At 35.0% G+C, this 20743-nt stretch overlaps 1 protein-coding gene across 1 annotated transcript; it reads right to left on the bottom strand.

The window, feature by feature from the left end:
- Positions 1 to 6352: 6352 nt before the first annotated feature.
- LOC146738305 (uncharacterized) lies at positions 6353 to 18030 on the bottom strand. The gene is made up of 11 exons (XM_085503729.1): positions 17945 to 18030; positions 17681 to 17813; positions 13950 to 14081; positions 13426 to 13539; positions 13074 to 13187; positions 12750 to 12836; positions 12125 to 12331; positions 11653 to 11865; positions 11315 to 11464; positions 8301 to 8442; positions 6353 to 6792 (listed from the first exon to the last, which is right to left on the bottom strand). The coding sequence occupies exons 1-11, from the start codon at positions 17978 to 17980 to the stop codon at positions 6723 to 6725; spliced, it is 1398 nt and encodes a 465-aa protein (XP_085359855.1). The 5' UTR covers positions 17981 to 18030; the 3' UTR covers positions 6353 to 6722.
- Positions 18031 to 20743: the final 2713 nt, after the last annotated feature.

Consider the following 20743-nt stretch of genomic DNA (forward strand, 5'->3'; position numbering starts at 1 on the left):
TTCGTGCACAGAAAACGGTCAATAAAATAAATTTGATTGCGTTTGATATACAATAGACCTGATCATGTATATGTCCCGAGTCGCGCGTCTCGTTGTATGGTTTACTCAATTATGCCTGTTTTCTTGGGTTTATTGGCCCGAAATGCGTACCATAACAAGGTAATTAATATTTTATATGCCCCAACTATGTTCCCGTGTACTGTGTGTTACGTCTTCGACGCTATCGCCCACTATGTTCTCAGTCATAAATTATTTTCAGAATAAAAATCGTACGAATTCTAACACTAATTAACTACTAACTAATAAAATACATACTTATTTCGATATGACATTCTAAAACTAACAGTATATATATATATTTATTCTTTTCATACAAATAGATTGACACAGACATTGAAACTGAATACGGTGACGCTTTTGTTACACTTGAACATTTGTGTACATGAGAGCATGCCGTACTGGAAGATCTTGTTTTAATCACATGCAAAATTGACAACAAAGATTACGTGTAAAAAAACTGTATAACATTAATAGAGATTTATTTAATTATTAACCCCTGCCTCTAACAATATATGAGTAATCTGTATACTATGAATGAATCACTATTTTAAGCGCTCTGAAACACTGTTTTCCCACGTACAAAACAACGTACGTAACAGCCAAACATAAAAGCCCAATTTAAAGAATACATACATAAGAATCTCGCTGGTCGTGTTTACACATTCACTACGAAATTAAATATAGACACGATTGCAACTGATAGTTCAGAAGAGGCAGGTAATTTGGATCACTCGTAATTGCGCTACAAGACAGTGACGCCACAGCATTACATCGATATACTACTTTTGGTGAATATTTACATAAAATATTGTATATTTGCGTTGTGTGCCAGGTGCAGCGTAAAAACAAAGCAAATATTTACGTATCGAAGCATTTATTGCGACAGTTACTGCTACTGCAGTGGTCGGATTGACAGTGGGGTTTACGACCATTACCCTCAAAGAAAATCCGCCTTTCAACGGGCATGGTAAGCTACATACGGATATTATTGAATAGTTTTGTCTTTCCACTAGATATATTTATTTATTTTACACACAAGTTCTGGAAAAAGGTATATACAAATATTAATATGTGGTTGGTATGTTTTTTTTCTACGTTACATATTGAATTAATAAAGCCAATTGAGTATTTATGATGATTGTGCATGCTGTTGTATATAGAAAGTAAGAAATAAAATTATAATATGATTCGTATTCCAATATAAATATAGTCTTAACAGCAAACATGGCAGTGTTTGTTCGGTGAAAGACTGAAAACACCACTTATCTGACGCATTAATACATTCATGAGAGGCAACAGTTGTCAGACAATGAGGTATTACTAATCACAATGTTTACTAAAGCCATTGCTTGAGGCAAGTGCATGGAACACAATATAGCAATGCGCGATAGGGATAATCCCATAACAAAGAAAAGGGCTTATTGCATAGAATACGTGCTACGGCATAGCTTTCAACTTTGCAGACAGTCTTGACCTAAAGCTCTTCCATTATGACACCGCAGTAATGTAATCATGATGTTATGTCCAATTTTATTTTTTAAATTATATTTAGGAATTATATTATTTTCAATATATTTCATGGTTTAAGAGTTGAGCAAAAACTAATGTGCGATATAAAGCCGCTTAAACCTGAAAAGTCATTTCGAATTCTCTCAACGTCAACTTCCCTGCGCATAGAAATGAGATGTTTCATTGACTGTGAAAAGGCCACAGTTTGAATTGACTTCAAAATTGGTTATTTTGTTCAAAATGCATATACCATATTAGAATATTATATACATATTCTAATCCCAATATGGTAAACTAACTGTAATTGGTATTCATTGTTTTAGCTTTTAGAACGACATTGATGGACAAATCATAACTACACAAACATAACCAATGATAAGTCGGTGACAGAAACTACATTAACCTAATACGACTATTGCACGTTACTGTCACCGCCATGTTGTTTCGCACACGAAGACAGCATCCTTGCTATCTTAGTTCCTGACTATTTCGCTATGCGCAATCGTTATGTGATGAGAACTGGTTAGATCAAACCAACATGGAAGGAGACATGAACATGATACTGAGAATTGAATATGATTAGAAAATATAGCGCCTTCTCAATTTGTTCCAACCATGTGCTATTCCATGCAATGCAATGACAGGTAAATCTGGAATTCGATAATTTCCCTAATTTCTATATGTCAATTACTTTCAACAGTGTCACTATAGTTCCACCGATGTCAATATATCACGCGTTTATTCTCATGAAACTCTTCAATTGGTCGGTAATATTGGAAACTGCTATCCAACACATCTTATTCAACAGGAATACACTCGCATCAATCGTAATTAATTTCAGTTTGTCTTTCACGAGGTAAAAACATTCAATGGTTTTGGTTCTAGTGCGATATATCGCTGAAAAACTGCACTCATTACTTAGTACATACTCGTATACAGTGTTCAATCCCACTCTACTCATTCCTGTTAGGCACACAGTCAGCTGGCGTACAAGTGCGAATAAAATAAATACGCCATCTTGAATACGGCTTCAAAGCAAATAAGAGACAAGTTGAGACACGGGTTTTTTAGATTCCTTTTTCAAATACCAACATTTCACAGTCAAACGATCCATCTTCCCACGATCGTGGCATTTCACCATTTCCAGAAACGTACTGTAAACGCACATATAGCTATAATAAATTCTAATCTTCACTGATTAGTCTACTCACAGTAATAACATTTTTTGTATTCATTGGTTACAATGACAGTGATTAAAAACATAGTACAGGCGCCCGACAGTCTCAAGAGTTGGCTTTGTGCTGATTGGCTAAATTATGGGGCCTCTTCTTATCACTTATAATCTGTCATCTTCATGCGTTGTCACAGATGGAACAGCACAGCCAGCAACCCGTGTTACAGCATTTGTTTGTTATAATGTCGCCGCTTGTACCAGTAATTTCGACATTCCTCGGATATGTATCAGCAGTTATACGAGACAAAATTGTGAAATCGGTATGTTTTATTTCTTACAGTTTGTTTTCGAAAATGTTAACATACTAACAAAACACGTTTTGTATTCAGTTATGGGATCTCGATGTCTGTCGCGTAGTTTACCCCATGTAAGGACAAATAATTCGAAAGTTAAAATGAGTGCTGATACTTTTTTTTACGGAATTCAAATTTTCGATGATAGATGTGTAATAATACAATCACATTTCAGAATTCATAGGTAAGTAAATGTGAATCTTACCCAACTCAACACGCCGGCGTCTGTGAAGACCAATTCGATGCGTATAAGTGCAGCTGCCCAGGTGGTTTTGATGGGCTTAATTGTGAACTTGGTAATATACTTCATTGGTGTTCTTAGGTCCAAGATATAATTTCAAGCATGGAATTTTAAATTTTCCTGGAGACGTATTGTGATATATTTGCATATGTCTTTTACATACACTTTAATTTACTGAGATATCTCTTATATACATGTACCGGACAAATGACAGGCACACAAAACACATGTTATTTTGTCTTAGCTTAATGCGTCTATGCGGCAGGGGTGGGATACTACTGTAGACTCCAATTGCTGTTCCAACAATAGACCTGTTCTGTTTGTGGAAACATAGCGAGAAATCAACGAGCCCAACATGTGAGTACCAAGCAACAGAGGCAAAATAGTGAAAAGCTTGAAAAGCATCTACAGAAAGTTCTGATGCTTAACAAATTATCACATCCAGGTGACCAGAATAACGCACTTCTGTTTACTTATTATAAGAATTAAAACGATATTTTCAGTCAGCCTAAGTTGGAGGGTTGGACGCCTCTCTATTTGTTATGTTTGGGTGTCAGTTAGCTGTTTTGCAAATTAGGTAGTAAATTTGATAGCTATCTTGCAAAACTGCAATTCCATGCGCATGTGCTCCACCAGTAACTATGCGATTCAAACGTTTAGAACAACAATATCATAGTATGAATAGTTTGTTCCATGTATTAGTGACGAATAAGTCGTACAAGTCATGTTCTGGCACGAGTTGTTTTCTAATATGTTAATGCATCGGAATCAGCCAATGTTATTTTCCAAATATGTCCAAAATTCAGCTTCTGCATTGATAACTAGTCGCATTGGCACCATGCTCATTACACTCAATGTGAAGCTGTACTTTTTGGCATACTTACTGTGGCGTAGGAGCATATGATCAAGACACTTGCCTTCATCGCAACTTTGAATATTTTGCTTTGTATTTTAATGTAAATATCTTTGTTTAGATTAATTGGTTTGGTTACCACATCGACTTTCGTAACTGGCATCGACTTTCTATTGAGCGTCATACCAAGAAGCGAATAAACTGCATTGTGAAGGCTACCTACATTTGTAACCACAAGCACAACATTAATGAATATGGTTATCAATATTTATGCCATAACATGCAATTAAAACCAAGATTATACAGTGTTTGATAACATTTTAAAGTTTAAGTAATGTTTTGGGAATAAAACACTGTTAATGACCTCAACGACAATGACAGACAAGGTAATCCTTATATCTTACAGTTCTATGATCATTATGGGCAAGGTAGTAAATGATAGCCATTTAACAAAAGTCTTTTTGTAAAGAAAGATCTACACTTGTATGGCAGAATTAATTTATTTTATAGGTACCGGTGAAATATATTGCACTTGCAACAGAGGACCGAAATGTTCACAACGTGTAGCCAAGTCTCCAATGAACTGGCTTTATGTATAGATATAAGACACTTGTTTACAAGGTATGCTGTCATGTCAACTAGCGTTTCTAGAACGAGGCCGAACTAAGTATGTTTTAGATTACTTTGAAAGTAATCTAGTAACCTTTATCTGGAGTGGGAATACTGTAATAACATTCCCTGGGTTAAATTCATTGACAACCAATATAACGGTCTTGGAGTGGTTGATCGTGGATGGCAGTAGTTTTGAATACAAAGTATTTGATATGCCTAAAGAGTGAGTCATGACGTGCAGTCATTGACATTTTATTGCTTTGATAAATTTAATCGGCTATTGCTCGTCTACAACTCGTACCAATGCCGACAGGGGGAAGCGGTATGTGTACGTAATTATTAGATTCAACGTTATTGATTCCTTAATTCAAACAAGAATATTTAAATGTAGTAAAGTTATCAAGTTGAACACATTTTGCAAAGATATCTACATTTGAACATAATGCTTCGTGTATTGAATTATAATTACATAAATATAAGTACAGAATGAAAAGTTGATATTAAAATTAATTAAATTTTTTGCCAGCTTTATTTCGCCAAAAGCTTTCGCCTCTGATACTAGGTTCAGTAAATATTATTCACTTCACGAAATGTATTGCTTATAGATAAATGTAACTCATTGGAACCGTAACAGTGTACAATTTTTTGTTTGTGTATATATGTTTGAAGACAATAATGTGTGAATGGCTGGTTTATCTACGATACAGACTTTCCGTTTTCGACATTGTGAAATTCCTTCGTTTTTTGGGAGACAAAACCTGAAAAAAACTAATTTGACAAGATAAATTAGAAATGTATATTAAGAATAATTCATAACAAAAGTATTCCCTGTGCACCCATAAATAACTGTTATTACAGAGTATTACAGACAAAAGATAATAATTTGATATATTCACTCTATTTTGCCTTTTATTTGTCTTGACATATGACTGAAAGAAGCTGAATGAAATTACAAACTTTTTAGTGGGCTCAACAACTCATGTATGGACAATAACTGTAATACATATTATTTAACGTGGTAAAAATACTGTATTTTTATCATGAAAAACGATAGAATTTTCACAATTTCGAAAACGGAAAGGCTTTATAGGAGTGTTTAATACTTGTATGTGCTTTTTATATTATGTTTAATATTTACATGACTGTTTTCTAATAAACCACACGATGTACTTTCAACTGATCTGTAACACTACAGTGTTTATCTCATGGTGACGAATGTAAAATATGCATATAGGTATGTAATAAATCACCCTGTTCATTATATGACGCTAAATGTTTTCTCTCACTGTTTCTTTAGTTTATGTGTGTATGAGCTACGAATGGAAATCGTTTGTTAATATGCGCTTTAAGTCAAGCTTACAACCCTGGTGGCTACGTACTCTGCTGTATCTAAACAAAGCAATGTAAGAACCAATTGGAGAGACTCCAATTTGTGTTTATATATATTGATAGTAAAGAAATTAGTACATGCTTGTACTAGTACTTTTTCCAACTGCTTTTAAGTACTTTTATGGTCCAGTTCATCTAAAATAAATTTATAATCGTGCGAATGTGCGGCATTGGTATATCTTTAATTATTAGACAAAATAACAGTATGGTTTAGAAATACTACCAAATCAACTGCAAAAATCTGGGTCTCTAAAACATATCTGATTAAAAGAAACGACGCCAAGTCGGCGAACCTGTCTCAAAACAGAAAGTTCATATATTCAAAGTGTTTTATTTCATAATACATATGTGACTGCTTATCATATATAATTCATTGTAACGTGTAGTACAAGTTAAGTGCGAGATATATATATATAATATACACTTATAATAGTAATCGACATTGTTGAAAAAGACTGTATCAATTATTTGCGTATTCAAATGATTGTGCAATATATCTTCACACGTATGTTACCATGTCCTTTTACGCTACTAGTTATCATATTCACAAATAAAATTAAAAGTGTTGCTACAGGGTACGTCATTCCAAACTAGATCTTCGCTGAAAGAAATAATAATACAAATATTTGTTGCAATTTTGATAACATTGTGAAAAGCAATCAACATGTAAATATTTGTGCCGAATATAATTGCGATTCGGTAATTGTAGCGTGAAAAAATAAAATAAAAAGAAAGTTCAGAAAGAACCTGAGAGTATTGAAAACTTATAATGTGATGATTATTCCTCGAAAGCGGAAATGTATATTATTATTCAAATTAGGTAATTATAATGTACATAAACCCAAAATTAATTAGATCGTCACATTATCTTATATGTACCAAATTCATTGAAATAAGATTAGTACTTAAGATATTGATGGAATAGATTTCATTGTAAAACTAATAACGTCTGCACAATGTCATATACCATCTACGTATCCAGTTCCATTGAAATGTAAGTAGAAGGTCTGCGTATTTTATGACCATATATGTACCAAGTTCCATTGAAGTGAGTAATGTACTTGACATATTAATGTAAAGCCGAAAATTGGCTGAATATGTAAATTTGGTGATTAATATGCACGATTTTTTTACCAAAAACTATTAAGGTCTATATGTGCCAATTTTCATTGAAAATATCAGCAAAATTTACTAAATAGGTAATTAATACACGTATATTAACTCAAAACCTATCAGGTCAGTACCAAGTTTTATTGAAATGTGATGATTAGTACTTGAGATATAAGTGGAATAGCCCGAGACTAATCATTAGCAAATCCGGTAATTGATGTGCATGGATATTTACTCAAAAGTAATTACATCTGTCCAGAGCATCTATGTACCACATTTAATCAAAATTCAATGAGCGGTTCTTTGGATATCAGCGGAACAGTCATGGAACAGCTAAAATATAGCTAATTATCTTGAAAATTAGGTCATTATTATGCACAAATTTCAACCAAAACCAAAGTAAATCTTTGCATTAGCTCAGGGCATCAATTCATCAAGTTTCATCGAAAACTTACATATGATTCTTGAGGTATAAGTGAAACAGACAGTCAGACAAACACACACACGTACATACACGTCTTACCATCGTTCTGACGACACGCATTGGATTAACTGTTAATATATAGTTACGTTATGTTTTGATTAAGCGACTCTATATAAGATTGCGATTTAGTAAAACTCAATTAAATTAAGTTTCAATTTTAGCTCAACTAAATAAAAATGCAAGAAAATAGAAATAACATCATGCAACCTGTGATTTAACATAGAAATGTTAGGGTTAGTAAAGGGGATCAGTATGGCACTTTCAATTCCCCTTTACTAACACTAAGCTACGCAAACTTGACTTAAATCCGGGTCGTGAGGGTCGTTACTTAGTGTGTGTAAACTTAAATGAAAGTCGTCACAATGTTGATAAGACGCGCGCACCCACAAACACACACATACAGATGCATATACAGATGTAATAAATGCAAAGACTCCTATATAACCACAATTTAACTATACTTGCAATATGACATTGACAGTTATTAACAGTTGTTAAAAACAAGCGCCACTTACACTGTCATTGCACAGTCTTCGTGATCTGCATCACTTGGTTCATGTGGATACTGCCTCCAATTGATAAACAGAAGAGGAGTGCCATCTGCATATACATAATGACTTTCAGTTCTGATATCATTAACTCCGGTCCACCAGCTCCCTAGTAACAAAGCATTTTAGAACTAACCTCTTAAATTATCAATATGAGAGTGGGTACAGACAAAATACTAATAAATGTATCATTTTAAGCAATATTAAAGCAAGAGAACCATAGATGATATAAGGCCATAGTTGTACTTATTTTGCAAACGGCCGCCGAGATTTCGTTGACAGCGAGAGGGCCAGGTGATTTGATTTTCTAATGTCATCATGTCAACTTTTCACCGGAACTATAAAAAAGGAATAGTAAATTCGATGATGGTAAAGAAAAAACACTATAGTTTTATGGCGTCATATGTTTACGTGATTGCCAAATCAAAAAAACAATCATACCAATCCAACATCCATACAATGCTATACAAGAGACACAAACACAGACAAGTCAGGGAAAGAATGACATAAGGACCTCAAGGCATACAGCCATGAAGTGATGTCAGGTGTTCGAAAAACATAAGCACATCCTGCTCATTCAACCACCCATCCACCCAACCAAAGAACCAACCAACACGGGAACTTTTGATAACATATTTCCCGCAACAAACTACCTCTCGATCTTCTGTAACAAACTGTATTGTATTTAGTTTGACAGAAAATTGTCAACAGACAATTCCTGGATGACGTTTGGTTGTTTTTAGGTCAATTTCACTATCGATTTTATCGCGGGTATTAGAATATACACAAAACCTTGAATATTGTGAAAACTGCAAATTACGCTGTGAGTTAGGCAGCCCAAACCAATACAATGAGCTACTGAAATTCACACTATATACCTGGCAAAACATTTTTCAAATATTGTCGGTAAATGATAAACTGGCAGCCTTGCTTTTAGAACTAAACACAATTGTTTCTATGTGACATTGTCCCTTCGCCCTAAGTTAAAATACCTTTCCGTGTCAGGTAAAGATGTTGCAACCATGATTTCATACACAGAACTAATAATACAAAAGTGTTTCAACTGCTGTGCATCAACATCGACACTGCTATCTGAATCTGAAACTATTGCAATAGTTGAACAATGCACCCCAAGAAGAAAATAGATATCAACCACCAAGTAGAACGTCAATCAAATCATTGAAGATATTTGAATCAAAGGATTCTTTCAGTTTATTTTCTGCCATCAATATTTTTTTCTCAAGCTCCATAAAATAGTTACATACTTGTTCAGGTTTGTTAAACTAGACTTGATGTTTTGCACTTTTGTGTGGTTTTAATTACATCAGGTTGAATGTACATCTCTGAAGTCTGAACATACCACCTAAATATGTTATATTACACTTTGCATGAGCCAAAGGTTACATTGATCTTGGTTCTAAAATATTATCATCACTTCTTCACATATGATATATGGTGACATTTGCAGCAGTGTTGTAATAGTTTGATTACATCGCTGGCAATAATTCTTCATACAGCTGTTTGTAAGTATCTCCCACCAGGTAAGAGTAGTTGTACATAAATATTACAGGTTGACCTGGATTGAGCAAGATGTTTGAAAACTGGGGTGACAAATGCTTTATACTTTGAGAAAACCTCCAGACAAGCAGGATTTTTAGAATGATATGTATTTAATAACATATTAACTTCCTGGGATGAAATTGGGAAAGACAGGATCTTCAATGCCTATCATCACGTTAAAATCACCTACTGCATCCATCGGATCCAAGAGAATTTATGGTATTTGTCTTTCATCATCACTCAGAGCCTCTTCCAATTGCCCAACTGTCCAGAATTGTTTTCTTTATTTTTGTACAGTTGACATCAATAACCACTCCTTGGGCTCGATGAACAGTAATACAAAAAGCAAGATGAAAGTAAGTATCCACTTGTGGAATTTGTGAACACTTTCTTGCCAATTTTCAAAATTAAATTTGTTGTGTCCCGTCCTCTTTAAATTTGAATCTAACCATATCCCCTTCAATAACACTCATACATTAAGCATTATGTATGTTCACATCACAATTGATATACAGTTATACAGTATATCAACAAATTACTCAAGCAATGTATGCATGCATCTAACACGCGTGAATATCATTAACAACCCGAAAGTACAATCATAAAGTAAGTTGGAAAATAGCCAGCAAAACAGGAATGAAAAAAATATGTGATTGTTAGATAGTTTACTATTTGCTCACCAGTAAAATATGAAGTAACTAATGCGCATGCTCACTCCTGACCAATAAAACAAAACGAAATACAAGAATTGCAGTCGCACCATATCCATTACATACTCTGCCGCAATTGTGTTACGAATCCGGGGAAAATTTATTTCGTTTATACTGTATTTTCATCCAAGACTCTCTTAAAAATAAATTTACCTAAATATAAATTTACATAACATGCAGGTAGATTTGCATGTAAATTTTGACCGGGTAGTCATAGTGATAATGACGTACAAACAACTAAACGTTACTCTAGAATACCCAGCGAGATATCGGCGGCCATTTGCAAATAAAGTATGTTCTTAGAGAAAGGTCATATCCTCCGGGGGGGGGGACTGTGTCACAGAACGTTATATATTGCCAAGACACGCACCACTGTATCATATAATTAAATAAGGTTAATAAAGTTGAGAAATTAAATAAGGTTAATAAAGTTGAGAAAACAGCACAAATTCAACTTTGAAGTAATCCTGGGCATCTGAATTTATATATTTTGCACATGTAGGGTTGAGCTTGTTACACTGTTTAGTAGAGTCTCAACAACTATTCGAAGTACAGTTTTCTGGGAGTTCCGGCCTTTATTTTCACCATGATGGTGCCAGGTGGTGAACATTCCCGGATGCCCGCTCCCAAGGTTGATGGATTTTTACATGCAAAGAACTCAGAAACAGAAGAAAAAAAACATTTGCATTTGCGCAAAATGTTCTCACTCACAGCCAAGGCCATATTGCTCAATAAGCTGCACTAGATAGGTATTTTCTTCCATACTTCTGATCTTTGCCAAATGCGCTCCATTGTTATGACAACTAACATTAGCTTGGTTCCATGCAAGAGGTTCAATACGCAGTTCAAATCTTCTGCGAGCTAAATGTTGCCACATAATAAATATATATTGGGTTAGTTTCACAACGTTTCACACTTATAAGAGGATTAGATAAACGTATGGTGGAAATAGATCTCCAAAGAACAGTCACATTAAACCACACATATAATCGTTTAAACAATCATTTAAACGTATGGCAACATAATATGAGTAGCACACATTAGATTACCTGGTGCATATACCTCCACCTCGCACAGTGACAAAAAGTTTGTAGTTTCCTGTAACATAACAGTTACATATCTTCCTCTCGTTGCCATTCCACATGTAAACTCAACAGTTTCCTGCAAAGCACTTTGTGCATCCACAATATCACCACATTGAACAGTTTCATCACGTTGTGCTGTATAGCCAACCAGAACCACAGCGTTTTCCAACCTTTCTTCTGAAACGTAATTTTATCGTCAATAATTTCTGACTTATAAAACAAACATATTGAATATGTCTGTTGCTATTTTGGTAGAACATTCCACCAAGGCTTGAGCAGCACGTCCATTGGTCTGACAATTCCCTTGCTAAGTTATTAGCGTGGGACCCGGGAGTTTGACACTTGACGAATTAGACTTGTTCATTTGCCTAGATTCGCAATGTTAAAATTTTGAAAAAAATAACATAAACAAAATTACATATATATGGGAACTTACGACAGCAATCTTGGCGATTAGTGATGATCACTTTATGAATGCAGTGAATCTCGAATAGGTCAATCTGCCACCACGGTTCATACTCTTCGGCAGTGTGCGTACACGCATCACTAGGAGTGAGAATGCCGTCAATAGCGTTTACTGCCTCACGTTCAATCTGTGTTGAACTTTGACTAACAAGTTTTTGATACACAACATTTGACACGTCTAAAAGGGAAGAAAAAACATTAGATTATGCAAACATAGTTTTGTAAATTTGAGTTAATAGTGTAGCTATACAAATGGATGGCACGACAACCACAGCGTCCTTGACTGTTTTATTTCATTTCAGCATTGGGAATCAAGAATATGCAATCCCGGCTTACAATACAAATCACTCACGCCCTCTAGCGCCCTTTTTGACGTAAATGAGGGTAAGTGTAACTTTACATTCGCGGGAGGAAACTTCGAATTCACACATCAAAATTCAAATTTGCAAGACAAAAGTTGAATATGCAGGACACAATTTTAATTTTCATGGCGGTAGAAACAGTTAAAATATGATTTACATTCGCATTTATGCAAACTGCAAATAAATATGATTTCCTAATTTGCAAATACGTAACAAGTATTTTCCATGTCCTACCTGTATTGCAGTCACACGTGTAGCTGTCAAAACCGTCTATACACATTCCTCCGTAACAGTCAGTAACATGAACACAGTCGTCTGGATCTGTGGATGGTTTATGTACGTGGTATATTTACGTATTTACACTAACAACTCATTTAAAGCGAAGGGGTCACCGGGAATCCGATGATAAATACGAACGCAATAAACGCAAAGGCTCACGGGTGAACGCCTGGTTGCCACGCTATGGCCGTCTGCCGCATGCAGGTATACTTAATTTATTAATAATATTTGAATCGAAAGCATAATCTTGGTCAAGATAATAAATAAGTATTTACGCACTTATCTCACAGTGGTCGCCGTAGGTTCCTGTCACACAGTCACATGTATATCCATTCAGAGTATCATTGCATGCTCCGCCGTTTTCACATGGATGTGAAGAGCATTCATCAACATCTTTGTAAAATGAGAATAATGCACTTTGTGTGAGTGGAATTTATAAACGATTTCAAGCCTGTTCTGTTGATTAGTAATGTGTGATTGGAAATCTTGTATGTGGCTTTAAAACGTGGTATCTGTGGGGGTCGAATTGTATGTGTTACAAAATACTCCGTTTCTAAAAGGTAGGCAAATGAACTCGTTGTAAGAATATTAAGCTTTGTTCTTAAAGTATACAATTATGCGCACCACTTACCCGTTTCACAGTTAATCCCTTGAAAACCAGGCACACAATCGCAGGTATAGGATTCCATAGCGTTTACACATAAGCCACCATTTTGACAAAGGTTGGGTTCACAATAGTTCTGATCTGTAAGCAACACGTAGTTGTGTACTCGATGACCCAACTACAACTAATGACTAATTTAGATGTATTGTTGGTGAAATAATGTCTGTTGTTGTATTTATTTATAATAAGTATTTGCATATTTTATATTACATTTATGAATTAATTCCATGCATTCACCTTACGACTGTTTAACTGTATGCGCATATCCCGCAAGTTATATTTTTCTAATTGTGTTTTTATTCGGCTTCATGTATCCATGAAGTTGTTTTGGTGTAACTGAAACCCTGCTATCAGCTTAACATTTCTTCCTGGAAGGCAAGTAATTTCTACTAATCGCCGTATTTTAATCTGGCCATTAAGTAGTGTGATAGTTTGAATCACGTCAAAAACCGCAATACTATAGCTAGAGGTATGACCGTTCTTACACTTACAGGTCTCGCAGTATTCTCCAGTGTAACCGTTAGTACACATACACGTGACAGTATCGCCAGTAGAGCATGTACCTCCATTGCGACACTCTGTTGCGTTGCACTCCATGGGTTGTTTTGTTGTCACCAATTTTGCTGTAGATAAATAACATATTGATGTTTAGACAATCTAACATTATATTTAGTGCATTGTAACATTTACCATTAGCTAGATGTAATTTAAGAGCGCGTATTTGGGTATCCGTGGAACGTCTGTCTCATTTGTATGAACGTATGCCGTTCCTGAAACAAGATTTATTTATCCTAGTGCAATAAAATAATATGTTTTGTTTGAACCTTCGGCATCGACGATACATTGGAAACTTAATTATTAAAGCAGTAAATTTAAATCATGGTTTTGCTCAAAGCGCGAGAAATGCCAACTAGACTTGTACTGATTTTTTTAGGGGAGTTTGGGAGAATCAGAAATGACGCATCAAAATGATTTCTGTTTATTTATTTCCTGTTGTAGATCTTGAGAACTAGCCATTGAATATGATGTCGGGAATAAATGGTATTCTGAACAAGCTTTATTAATTATTGCTGGCAATATTCCAGTATGAATTGGGAGCAAACTGTGGCACCAAATCAAGTCGTTGTATTGTTATGCTTCTAAAATATTTTTTTCAAATGTCTTGAAACAGATTTAAATATAAGGATATAGATGTAAATTATTAACATTATATAGTGTCCAACACATTAATTTGTAAATTGTAAATTTATTTTAAAGAATTCAGTGGCAATATTATATTATAACATAAAATAAATTAAATAGAAATAGTATGTGTAGTTTTGTATGTGGAAACTTGGCTGGCCCACTCAAAAATATAAGGAAGTGAGGTCTGCGGTTCTTTTTTTTTAATTGTTTTATTTGTGAAAAAAATGGTATATTACAGGGTGTAAACAATAAAACACTCACAGTGAAAGGCTAGTTCACCAACATGTCTCTTCTCGTGCTTGAGTGTGAAAGTACATGGTTTAGTGACTACCTCTTATGTTTTTAAATTTTAGAATTTTTTTATTTGGGAAGGTTCTTCTATAACAATAGATATATTTATGTACTCAAGGTCCAAAGGCCACCGGCCTATAAGTACAAGTAACGTATGTCAAGAATGTATCACAGAGCGCTTAATAACTGTTTGTGCTACAATTTGCATGATAACAACCCAGAACACAAATAAACAGAAACTTGCATTACAATAATACTAAAAATCTAACTTGTTGAATTACATCTCTTAGTTGCATAGAAAATAAATTTGGCAAGGTTTCTAACAACAGTCATATTAGTGGTGTTCATTAGATGAATAAATTTGTCAATTGTGGGGAAAATAAGGAAATTCTCTGGGATGTAGTTTATTCTCAGGGCATTATAGAATGGGCAAATCAAACAAAAGTGAAATTCATCCTCAACTTGGTAAAGGTTACAATAAACACAATAATGGTCTATTCGCGTCAATGCGCAAATTGTGTACAGAGATATGATATATATATAATTTACAAAGACAAGTTTTGATTGATACATTTTCAACAATATTTAGATATTTTTCTTGAACAAATACAGTTTCAAATTTTGTATATGTTGAAAGTTTAGGTGATTGATGTAATTTAGTATGCCACTCTTGAATGTCAATATCCCAAGCTCTTTGTTGAAATATTGCAATAAAATTATCAATATTGTTAACACCTTGGTTATGCCAAACATCACTAAAGCCATACGAGAAAAGTAATTGTTCCACGTTCCATGCCCAACATAAACGGTCATTATTAGCCTCTTTTTTCCCAAACATATAGCACTGATAAGGTAGACGATATGTGGGCATGTCTAAAAGATGAAGCCAATATTTGACAATGCGTACCAGCCTACAGGAGCGTGGGGTGTGGCGCCCCAACTCACCACGAATAGCAGAAATCGGGGAGTTTGGATACACTTTAAGAACTGAACGACAGAACATATTTTGGACTGCTTCTATGTCATCGCCATTGCGGAAACCCTAAATTTCTCACACATACATTAAAATTGGTACAATTTTACACGTAAATATTGAACGCAGTCCTCACGTCAAGATTGCCAAAACGTGCCAAGATTTGATTGACGGAAAACAGTGCTTTATTTTCTTTGTTTGCCAAACACTTCTGAGCCTGGTACTATTTGCCTGTACTTGAAAAAACAATACCAAGGTAATTGCAGCTGGGAACAACTTCTAAATTCTGGCCCTGGAAAAACCATTATTCATTTTTCATTAAAACACCAGACTTTCTAAAAACCATAATGTTTGTTATGTTAATTTTCAATTTCCACTTTTGGGAATAATTTGATAAATTATTTAACAAGCGTTGGAGACCAATGGGTGAACTACTAAAAAGGGCTAGGTCATCAGTAAATAACAAATAAAAAAGCTTAAGGGAAGCAAGGTGAAGGCCCGCTCTTTAATGCCAAGGTCATTGATAAATAATGAAAAAAACAATGGAGATAGTACACTCCCTTGCTGTACCCCTAGTTTACAAGTTTACAGTCAAAGAAGTCCGTTCACCCTATGGTGAACGGACACATGATTTTACATTTGAATACATTGAATACAGAACCCGAAATAATTTACCCTTGATACCGATCTTGGCTAATTTATAAAACAACAAATAATGGTTAATGCGATCAAACGCTTTTTGAAAATCAATAAATACACAATACACTCTACCACTGAGGCGTAAGTAACGTGAAATAAGTGACTGTAAAATATAAATATTATCCACGATTGAATAACATTTCCTAAAACCACCTTGTTCCACAACCAACCGATTATATAGTACAGCCCACACGTTTAAACGTTGATAGCTAATATCACTAAAGATCTTTGTAATGCTAGGCAAGAGGGCTATCCCTCTGTAATTGTTGACGTCGCCCAGAGGACCTTTTTTGTGTAGTGGTACAATTAAACCATTAACCCACTGTTTCCGAAAAACTCCAGATGACAGTATTTCGTTGAATAGTAAAAGAATTAGCTGTTTGAGTGATAATGGTGCATTTTTAAATATTTCTGGGGAAATACCATCAAGACCTGCAGCTTTATGCGGATTTGGACTTGACTATTATCAAGCTCAGATATGGTTATGCCACAATCTAGTATATCAGTTTCAATATTAATATTGTTGCTAGCCTCATCAGTTCTCATTCTTATATTTTCAACAAAATGCTCTACCTGTACAATGAAATTGGTACGTCCTGATTTGACTACCCATCATCAGCCTGATACATCCGTGAAAAATAATAATTCCTAACAATCTTTCAAAAATATCATGACAAATCATCAACATATTGATTTTAATTACGGATAGTGTGGTTCACTGTATATACCATGTCACTTAAATAGTACATATTTAAGAAGAAAATGAAGGTAAGTTATTAGTAATATAGAAATTAGAAATATATCAAGAAATGTCAAAAACAAATTCTGGTAAATTTTCCATACATTCCACTGTTTATTGCAAAAATAACTGAAGCAGGAAATTCGGCGTAAGAGTCAAGTTAAACGTGAGTCTCAACTATAACAGAGCAACACTTGCACACATAGTGCAGAGTGCAGCCTCTAATATTAGTGTTTGCCCCAAATATGTGAAAAAAAAACATCCGCATGCTAGTATATAACACAATTAATGTAATATGACAGTGCCGTGACACTAAATAAATACACATTACTTACACATCTTGTCATCGTGCTTGTCTCTGGTAGACAGTGTGGCGGTAGTTGTCACTGTAGCCAGCAAAGCAGTAGCTGCAGCCACGGATAACAATACAAATGCAACTCTGCGACGTTTCTTACTATTGGCGTCCTTCTAACGGATATATAATCGAGAGCTGCATTAGCGTATTGCTTACCAGTATATAAAGACATATTTTGTACAAGTGCTAGTGAAAGGAATCATCTGATGAGTTTCCGAATATACATATTTGTTGTAGTTCATACCTTGCTCCCCTCAGATTTGGCGACAGAATTTTCCATTTGATGCTATATTCTTCCACAGCTAACAGACACAATGGCGAACGTGTAACATCTATAACCTATAAAAATTCCCCTCGAAAAGTTTGTACTGTTGTTTTTATCGTGATGACAACGTGTATAACAACTTGCTCGGAACGCTCCTAGCGCGCTACCAAAGGAAATATCGTGAAAGAACATAGTTTATATAACCAATAGGGTATATTATTAGACAAAATACGATTCGCAAAATCCATACTTTAGGCGCTAAGTATCACAGGCTGAGAAATCACGGTCACCATGTGAAAATCTTGCTCACAACACTTTCAAGGGAATTTGGATTATAACACGATGTAAATCTAACTTGCAGCCTATAAACGTTCTATTTTTTTGTAGTGCAACCCCTTGTTAAGTACAACAACAAATATTTCATTGGTGTTTGTGAGCTCTTGTGTGAGTTGTCAATGCATAGACAGCTCTTCCAATTCTGTGTTTTACTCCCTATTAATTTGGGCCCTGTTTTACTCCGCGGTTACGTTCAAACGCCACTATCTTGACTGGAGATCTGTGTTGAAAAATAATCCTTCATTGTTGCGGTGTACTCAAGACAATGAACAACTTATGTTTTTTAACATTACTTCACCTATTTACAATTCACCCCTAGACGTGATAATTTCATTTCATTATTGAGAATCCGTTGTGAAAAATATAAATAATCACAACCTCATCGAAATCCATTTTCTATTCTTACCCACAAGCCAAACGCAGACCATTCATCAAAACGAGTCGTCTGGGGTATACTAGTACTTAGACCCATGCCGAGGACTTTCTGATTGTAATGCAATATGATAAATCAGACTAGCTATCATATAAAACAAAATGAAAATCATTCTAAAATAACGTACTTGTACCCAATTGATTCCGGGTTCATTGGAAAAGAAATGACATTTGCAATAGTTACATTATCTTCGGTGATAACTCCGAAAGTGAAGTCTAATATCTCCAACAGAACGTAGCCGTTAAAACTTGCAAAACAAGTTCGTGTCGATCGGTCATCGCTTAAGCAGCATTAAACAATTTTAAATTGCGTTGGTTCATTAAAAAAATACGAACAGTGTCGATAATCAAAACTGCATTTTTTCTGACTTTGGCGTGCTTCAGGATGATATATATTTTTACAAAGGGCATGAATGTACAGCACTAATTTTAACTAACCAACCTCCTTCTCCCTTCTGCATTTCGGTAATTTTTTTCACTTGCTTTTGCAACTGCTTGTTGAATAATTTTTCGCTCACATTTTAAATACATGGCCGTGGCACCGTTGTTTTTTTGGAAAAACGCATCAATATTTTCCCTGTTTCTCTGCTCTCAACCGTAAGGAGTTAGCATTTCCTGTATCAAGTAAATGTCTCGATAATCATATTGTTAAAACGAGGTAGCAGCCCTGGACACAGTCTTGCTCTATCAGCTTGTTGTGGAACATCATAGTTCATAGGTCATATTTCACGTTGCGTTCGCGACCGGTACAGAGTGTGATGGATTGGAAGTGTCGTTCGGAATTAAATAATGGTTAATGCTCGTTGTATCCTCAAATTTTAGCATTAAAACAACCATTTCGACAACTCATGTGTTTTTATTAAGCAAGTGAGAAAAACGAGAAATAAAAATATGGTCGTTTTCCGGTCGGAAAATAAGCGATAAGCGGTTGATTAAAATGTCCGTTTGTAGCTTGACATACGTCACCAAATGAGGACATGGTATGAGTTGGTAGTACTTTAGTATATTGCATGGTAATACTAGTATACATGGGGAGGGAGTCCAGAGAGGGAACAGCCAGCATTCCTTTTACGGGGAAAACGTGAAATCCCGACGAATTATTATCGTTAACATGTGTAATATTAAGTTTTGAGGGCTTCAACATGGATTAAAAACCAGTTGTAAGCAGATATTTTCATATGACGTCAAGCGTTTGTTACGGCCTATAGGCGAGCACACTGCCGTGACCATGCCAGGTGACTGCCCTAAAAAGGTAGAATATGTGAAATACTGCAATTGTTGGTCACATACAATGTCACGTACAATGCTATTTAAGAGATCGTTTACAAATATTTAGAAACTATGACTTTTTATTTTTGAACAACAATTACATTCCTTGTGTTATGTGAGAACCAAGTTTAAACATTGACGTCATATTACGTAATGCACATAAATACAAATTCATCTGGCAAAAAACAACATAAAAATGATTAATTGTTTTAACTCTTCTCATAACTCCTGGGATAATACTAATTGTCTTGAAAGTTCTTCATCTTATAACAAATGTCCACTGGGGAACTCAAAATAATGTTTCCCTGCAACTTCGATTCTTATCGATCAGGACATTCTTAAAGAGCTGTAATCGTCGCACTGTGCATGTGCGACAATTGTTGGCTTTTCTAATGAACTCACAAGTACGAGTTTTGTTCTGGGCGCCACTTGGACTAATTACCACCGGCGACTCCTTCGATAACTTCCAATCACCCAATAAAATAACAAATTAAAGCTTTCAGTTTTGTTAATATGATACCCATATCTCGCGCATGCGTGGCGCGACGACCATGTTTACGCTTGTTACTTCCGTTGGGAAATAATTCAAGTAACCAATAAACCTTGTAAAAATAAAAGTGTATTTATTCCCTATTAATCAGTGGTTTTTGTTAGTTATGAGAGAATTATGTGAGTGGTTATGTGTATTTTTATGGTAGGGGTATTACTGGTTTGTAATTTAGTACGCCTCTGAGAGGTTCT

Source organism: Saccoglossus kowalevskii, chromosome 9, assembly GCF_978046115.1.
Source record: "Saccoglossus kowalevskii chromosome 9, keSacKowa6.1, whole genome shotgun sequence".
In the NCBI taxonomy this organism is placed as follows: domain Eukaryota; kingdom Metazoa; phylum Hemichordata; class Enteropneusta; family Harrimaniidae; genus Saccoglossus; species Saccoglossus kowalevskii.

Coding starts and splice junctions, on each gene's coding strand:
- LOC146738305 (XM_085503729.1), bottom strand. CDS start 17,980: ATGGAAAATTCTGTCGCCAAATCTGAGGGGAGCAAG. Junction 13,188..13,425: donor AGGGATTAACTGTGAAACGG/GTAAGTGGTGCG, acceptor CATTTTACAAAG/ATGTTGATGAATGCTCTTCA. Junction 11,465..11,652: donor GGTGGAGGTATATGCACCAG/GTAATCTAATGT, acceptor GGCAACATTTAG/CTCGCAGAAGATTTGAACTG.